Raw genomic sequence first — 7,585 nt, 5'->3', positions numbered from 1 at the left:
ACGTTTGCTCGGTTGACTTTGACAGGCCGCCGACCGCCGTCTCTCCCCGCAGCCCCCCCCACCGTTCGACAATGCGTGAGGATTACAAAACAGCAACTCATGTGCATGATGAATTAAATTAGCAAAAAGAGAACCCATTCCCCATATTCCAGCACACACTCGTTGGTGCTGTAGCAAAAGTCAAAGAGATTTGTTTTAAAAAAGTTGTTTCATTTCATTTTGCATTGTTCGCTGGCGAAACGGAAAAATATCTTTGTCTTGTTCGTACATAGATTTAGATTTATGTATGTATATATAGTATATATATAAATAGTTATTATTCACAAAAATTGAATTATCCAAAGGTTATTATTACATTATTCATAGAGCGCCCATCATCTTTGAGAACTAAGACTACAACTTAACGCGGTATAGATGTTTATATATTACAAAATGATAAAAATAAATAACAGTTTTGGGGGCCTTTTCATACTGGTACAAGTGTTTGGTCCTGCCAAGGACTTTCCTCTCTCTCTGTCTCTCTTTCTTCTGGCGTTAGTTTTCAACTGATTTTTGTTGTTGTTTGACTTAACTAATGACGAGTCGGCGAGTTTTGCAAATTGGAAATAAATGCTTCATAGATATACTTATGATTTAGGCAGTTTACTCGGTTAATATACATATATCGCATATAGTATATATCGTATGTGTATAAGTGTTATAGGTATAAAGAGAGAGAGCGCAAACCTCATGCAGTGTTGCTAATATCAGTTTTACTTTACACAGTCACGCACATATATATATATATTCACTGAATAATACATCGATACTATTTACGTATGCATCTCTATGTATTGTATGTAAGTTTAGTCGTTAGTTTGCATTACAATTTATCGTTAGTTTTGGTAAGCGTAGTGTTTAAAATGAGCTTGTGTCTGTCTGCCTGTAGTTAACCCACTCGAGATTCATGTGTCCTGTCCTCCTGTCCTCCCTTTTTGCGTTTGCTAGCTAAGTAATTATGAATGCTTTATACACATGCCCGCAACGATGAGATCGTTGCTGGAGGCATCCCTTCAGACTTCTAATCCGACTGTGTGCACTTGAATGTGGTTACTGAAATTATCGCTAGATACGTTTACGTTTACTTTTTGCGGTTATGCATCGTGAGTGTTATCTAGGTATTTACGAGTATATTCTATTGGTATTTAAATAACTATCAATGCTGTTTATGGTATAGCGGAGAGATATATTTACAAAATGCATACGCCCAGATAGATACTCAATCAAGCACTCTCTCTCTCTCTCTCTCTTCGCCAAAAGATCAGGCTGAGTGCATGAATCTCTGTGTGCCACGGATGCCGAATAGTTCGGGGTTCACAACTGATTAAAACCATATTAAAAAGTTATCCCAGCAACTCTCCAGAGCCATTCTCAGCGCTAAGCAAATGAAAGACCAGACGGGAGGAGGAGTGTGTTTGGAGGGGAAAACTTTCTTTTGCTGTGGCAAAACTTTGAAAACTTCGAAATGGCATTGTGCTAACATAGTTTTCCCCTCACACACACACCACACTCTGCACTCTGCACTCTGCACTGTCTCCACTGTCTCCACTCCTCTTCTGAATGCATTTGTATCTTGTATCTGCGCCTTGTTGCTGTACGTATCTATGCGCTTTGTGTGCCTGTCTGTATCTCGTATGTTTGTTTTAGTGCATCTAAAATGACTTTTACACTGGATAAACAAAGTATTCGTAGGCGCTTCCTGCTGCTTGTGTGTGTCTTTTGGGCTGGGGAGGGGGCTTGTGGTTGGGGGCCAACATTAAAATCTCTGCATAGTTTCTACTTCTTCATCTCCTCCCTCGTTTGCTGCTGCTGCTCATGCTCCCCCTCGCTCTAATCTCTTAGCTTAACTCGCACATATTTTAGTAATTAAAATTATGCACAGGAACCAGTCCCTAAAGAAATCACTGTCACATTCTGTATCCTCTTACTGCAACCCCCATCTGCCTCTCTAGACGAGATACGCCTGGACATGTGGACCTTGCTGCTGCCCAGATCCGACTGTCTGCTGTTGTTGTTGCTGCTGCTGGGCTGGGGCCTTGCCACTGGGTCCCAGCGTGGCCACATGACCCACTGAGTTGGGACCAGACGACTGCAACGCCTGCTGCTGCTGCTGCTGTTGCTTGGGGCGCCAGGTCTGGGCCCTGGGGGTACCCTCCAACGAGACAACGGGGCCGGCGGGCATCATCAGCATGTGCTGCTCGTTGTCCAGCGTCGAGTAGTCCGAGTCGATGCTGGAGTAAATGTGCTCCGAGGGCGGACGCATGCCATGGTGCTGGTAGTACTGGGCATGCAAGTGGTGGCCATGTGGCGCGGCAGCCGCCCCAGAGCCAGAGCCCGAGCCAGAGACAACTCCATGATGATCTCCGCGGCGCTGTGGCCTCGGACTGGGTGTGGCTGTGGTGGCCGTGGAATAGTTCTGCTCGGCTGGAGCTGTGGCGGCACTGGGGGCGCCATCCTCGGCCGGACCGCAGTAGGCGGGCGGCGGAGCCTGACGATACAGCAGACCTGGGCTGGCTGGTTGCTTCACCCGCTCGTGATTGTGGTCCAGCGTGTAGTTGTTGCCGCGATAGGTGGGATAGTCGACGGGCAGGGCGTAGCGCAGCTTCTCCCAGAAGTGACGATCCGAACGCCGGATGCGATGCACGGCCGAAGTCTTCAGATACGGCAGCAGCTCGATGTCGCTCTCCGCCTCAAAGGCCACCTCCGGCTCCTCGATGATCACCAGCTTCTGTGGCCGCCCCCTCAGCGCGTCGTGCACCGAGCGGCGCAGTTCGCAGCGCGACCATTCCGTCTGCAGGAAGTTGCGGGTCAGCAGGATCACCACACGACGCGAGACACGTGTTGCCTCCAGCAGCTGGTAGTGGGTGGCATCGTGGGCGAGATCGCGATGCTGCAGGCACACACGCAACGGTGGACGTCCCGTCTCCAGCTCGGAGGCCAGGTGCTGGCACACAAACTCCGAGTCCTTGGCCGAGTGCAGGAGCACGGCATCGTAGAGCTTCTCCGACTCCTCGCAGCGTGGACCAAACACTCGAACGCCGTAGTGGGCAAACAGCCAGATGCGCAGCGACTCCCGAAAGATGAAGACAATGATGAAGACGACCAGGAGGAAGACCAGCGCCAAAGCTGCCGCCAGTAGGGGAATGTACGACTGGGGAATGCCGTGCTGCAGCATCGATCCACCGGAGTAGTAGTCCGTGCAGGCGGCGCCCGTTGAATTGAAGTCCAGCTCTCGCTTCTGCGGCGATCCCTCGGAGGAGGAGGAGCTGACATCGTTGGACCCAGCGTCGTAGCCAGGCGTGTTGGGCGTCGCCATGCAGTAAATGTCCTGCGCGTCCTGCACAATCAGCGCATTCTCCGCCACGTAGGAGGTGAGAGCCTGCAGGAACTGGCAGCGACAGCTCCACTGGTTGCGTCCCAGCGAGATGGATCGGAGTCGCCGGCCAAAGTGTGTGGCATGCAGCTGCCAGATGGGCAGCGTGACCAGCCGATTGCCATCGATGCGGAGCAGCTCCAGCGAAATCAGCGGCGACAGTGTGGCATTCTCAATGGTGGCCAGGAGATTGTTCTGCAGGTAGAGCTCCCGCAGCGCGGAGAGCTGCTCGAACTCGTAGCCGTGGAGTGTCTGGAGTCGATTGTCCGCCAACTGAAGGATCTGCAGCGAGGCGAGGCTGGCAAAGGTACGATTCTGGATGGCTGCCACCTGACTGCCGTTCACGTACAGCGCCTTGAGGTTCTTCCTGCCGATGAAGGCGTGATTCTTGAGCACCGGAAAGTTGTTGCCGTCCAAATAGACAATGCTCGAGTCCATGGGCACGCGCCGTGGCAGCTCCATGGTCTGCTGTCCGCCACAATCCACCACATTGGTAGACCAAATCTGATCGTGGTAGCAGGTGCAGTTGTGGGGGCATGTCATTTCGCAGTCGCAGGCATCAAAGTCGCAGCAGTGGCACAGCGCAAAGCAGTGCGACTCGTAGCGGCAGAGGAAATCCTGCGGCTGCAGAGCAGTCAACGGACGAACTGCAGCTCCACGAGCATGCGGCATCACGCACTCAATGTTGGGCATGTCCATGACGCGGGGATGCTGACGCGTGGTCAGATTATTGATACGCTGCAGCCAGTCCATGGTGCAGTCACACTCGAAGGGATTGCCACCCAAATAGAACTCGGGCAGTGGCTTCGGCGCCACCACAGGCGCCACACGGAGCTGCTGCAGCTGCAGCTTAGTCAGTTGATTCGCATAGAGATCGACGCGGGCCAGATTGGCCTTGTCCACGAAGGCATTGGCCAGCACATTGCCAATCAGATTGTTGTTGATGAACAGCAGCTCGATGGTGTTCGGTATGGACATGGGACCAATCTCCGTGATGCGATTGTGCGAGGCGTCTAGAGTCTTCACACGAATCTCCTCCTGCAGCTTGTAGTAGTTGCCCAGCGCCTCGATGTAGTTGCCATGAATGTCCAGCCACTTGAGGTTCGATGGGATGAAGGCGTAGTCGAACCACACCAAATGATTCTCCGACAGATTCAGCCACAGCAGCGACACCAGCGTGGCAAACACACCATTGATGTCCGACAGGAAGTTCCTGTCGAGCCTGATGGCCTCCAGCTCAAAGTTCTTGTCGAAGGAGCCCCGCTCAATGCTCTGGATGCGATTCTTGGCCAGATTCAGCACACTCAGTCGTGGCAGATCCTGGAACATGCCCACGGTGATGTTGCCAATCTGATTGTCAATCAGTCGCAGTCCCGTCAGCTGGTGCAGGTTCTTGAAGCTCTGATTGTCGAACGTCCGGATCTGGTTCTCGCCCAGATCGAGGGTTCGCAGCATGGCCAAGTCCTGCAGGGCGCGCGGCACTTCGTTCAGCTGATTGGAGCTGAGGTCCAGCTCTTTGAGGTCCGAACAGTTCTTGAACACCGCCTGCTCCACCACGCTGATGAGATTGTTGTTCAGGGTGAGCTTTGAGAGCACATAGAGGCCATTGAAGAGCTTATCGTCCAGCGTGTGGAGCCGGTTCTCGGCCAGGTTCAATGTGTGCAGATTGTACAGCGGCAGGAAGGCGTTGTCCTCGATGTGTCCAATGGAATTGTTGCGCAGATTGAGGATCTGCAGAAAGTACAGCTCCTTGAAGGTGCGATAGTCGATACGAGTGAGTGCATTGTGCGCCAGATTCAACACAATGAGACGAATCAGACCCGCGAATGTCGTATTGTCCACGTGATTGGAGGTCAGCTGATTGCCCGACAGATCCACCACCAGCAGCTGCTCCAGCCGATGGAACAGCCCCTTGGGCAGCTCGTACAGTTCGTTGTGCTGCAGATGAATCTCGCGCAGCTCTTTGGAGCCGGCAAACAGACCCTCGGGCAGCGTTTCCAGATGATTGTTGCTCAGGTTAACGATACGCAGCGAGGCGAGCCCGGCCAGCGCCTCGCCCGACAGCTCCGAGATGTTGTTGTGCTGCAGATTGAGGTGCTGCAGCCGTCGCAGCCGCGAGATGCCCCAACTCTCTGTGATCGAGCGCAACTCGTTGTGGCTGGCGTCCAGCAGCTGCAACTCGCTGCCACCGCTGCAGTTCATGTCCGCAAAGCCCAGCTGCTCGGCGGTGCGGATGCGATTGCGGGTCAGATTCAGTGACTGCAGATTGCCCACGGGGCAGAGGAAGCCCGGGGGCAGGGCCCTCAGGTTGTTGTCGCTCATATCCAGCTCCGTGAGCTGCTTCAGGCCGTTGAGCGAGTCCGGATAGAGCTCCAGCGCCCTGGCCGGACCCCATTCGGCATTGTGGCTGCTCAGCCGCAGCGTCTTGAGCGTGCCCAAGCCCTCGAAGGCATTGTTGGGCAGCTGCAGCAGCTTGCACGCCTCCAGGCGCAGCGTCTCCAGTGTCTGCAGTCGGGCGAACACCGCCACCGGCAGCGTCGACTCGAAGAGGTAGACATCGCTGCACTGAATCGTCAGCTGGCTGCTGCCATCGGCTCCCTGCAGATCCAGTCCCGGCTGGCGCTCGATCATACGCAGCGCACAGTGCACGGAGCTGGTGCCGTTGTATGTCCACGAGCACTGGTTGCCCGGCCCGCTGTGTGCGGGCGCGGCTGGCGAGGATTCGGCAGCGGATGCGGGCGGCACGGCGGCCCCCGACAGCAGTGTGGAGTAGTCGCCCGAGAGCGAGACGGCGGCAGAGCCAGTGCCTCCGCCCAGCATGGCGCTGGCAGAGTTGTCGCTCGCCTCCTTGGGCACCAGAGCTGCCAGGCTGACGCTCACCAGGAGCAGCAGCAACAGCAGCGATGGGTACTCCATTCCGGCTGCTCTTCTGGCTCTAATTCTTTGGGGGACAGAACCTCTGAGATGTTCTCGGGATTTGTTTGTGTTTTTCTCTGGTTCTCACACGCGAATTGACATTTTAGTGGGTGGTTTTCTGGGGGGGGATGTAACGGTTTTCTCTTGGTTTTCTCTGCTGTTTCACTTTTCCACTATTCGCACATTTCTCTGGTGTATAATATTTGTTGGGTATTTTCTATTCGTTTTCGTGTATTCTTATTGAATTATTCAATTTCTCTCACTGGCACAGGCTCTTAAATGCTGTTTCTCATATTTCGTGTGTATTTTTGTTTCGAATTAAATTGAATTGAATTTGGGCGTTTGGCCACACCACACACTGCACCACGTCCCGTACGTTTTCGTTTGACGACGCGCGGCAGCAACCGCGCAGTTCTAAAGTTCAGGAAGCGCGTGTAACGACCTTGCCTCGGCGAGAATTTTGACATGAATGAACATGTTCATTTCTAGCATAGACTTTTCTACACTTGAAACGATTGCTTGAAAGACCTGAGTAACCGAAAAAGAGCGACACAGCGACAGAGAGCCGAGTGGTAAACGAAAAGAGTCCCAGCGCAGCCGAGAGAGGCTTCGAAACGAGTGGAATTTTGTACCAAAAACGAGTGGTTGCAACGCTTGTGCCTCGTGCTTGCTTCGGCTCTGCACTTCGCTCACTCTCTTGCGCTCTCTCGCTGCTTTTAGTTACATTTGCAGCCGCTGCGTGTCCAGCTGGCGCTAGTGTGCCATCGCAAAGAGAGCGATTGAGTGCAAAAAGTTTGAGCATGAGTGGAAATTCTCTTTGATTTCTCATGAGAATGTAAACATTTACCAAACGCAAATGGAAATTTCGTATTTTAAATGAAAATAAAATGGATTCACAGCAGTAAATAATTATTGGACAAACAAATAATCAAATATTGAAAGAGTTGCAATCCCAAATGAAACTTCAAACGATTAAATTAGCATTTTAAATTGATTTTCTGTCTATCAATTCAGTAGTAGCCCAGCTATGCGGAAAGATTACTTTGATATTATATTAATATATATATTTTTTTATATTTCCCTATTAAAATACAACACAAAACGATTGAAATTATTTACCCATAGACATAGTCGAGACGAACACCAACTTTTGAGCCGCAAAATGAACGGTAGTTGCTCTCTTCTCTTTTCTCTGGCACTCTCACTCTCCCTCTCGCTCTCTCATTCATTCATTTCCACCCATCCATCCATCCATCC

General features: G+C 51.9%; 1 protein-coding gene across 2 annotated transcripts; it reads right to left on the bottom strand.

Moving 5' to 3' along the window:
- Window positions 1–321: 321 nt before the first annotated feature.
- LOC117584406 (toll-like receptor 7) lies at window positions 322–6,697 on the bottom strand. 2 transcript variants are annotated; one of them, XM_034273279.1, is made up of 2 exons: window positions 2,138–6,697; window positions 322–2,044 (listed from the first exon to the last, which is right to left on the bottom strand). In XM_034273279.1, exons 1-2 carry the CDS (start codon window positions 6,326–6,328, stop codon window positions 1,988–1,990), a joined length of 4,248 nt encoding a protein of 1,415 aa, XP_034129170.1. In that variant the 5' UTR covers window positions 6,329–6,697; the 3' UTR covers window positions 322–1,987. The 2 variants fall into 2 exon arrangements, with proteins under 2 accessions (XP_034129170.1, XP_034129163.1); XM_034273272.1 differs by having other exon boundaries at window positions 322–6,697.
- Between the last annotated feature and the right edge of the window lie 888 nt (window positions 6,698–7,585).

Source organism: Drosophila guanche, unplaced genomic scaffold, assembly GCF_900245975.1.
Source record: "Drosophila guanche unplaced genomic scaffold, DGUA_6, whole genome shotgun sequence".
Lineage (NCBI taxonomy): Eukaryota > Metazoa > Arthropoda > Insecta > Diptera > Drosophilidae > Drosophila > Drosophila guanche.
This window is presented reverse-complemented; position numbering and strand designations above follow the sequence as displayed.

Bases quoted from the DNA above. Each gene is read 5' to 3' on its own strand.
- LOC117584406 (XM_034273272.1), bottom strand. From the start codon at position 6,328: ATGGAGTACCCATCGCTGCTGTTGCTGCTGCTCCTGGTGAGCGTCAGC.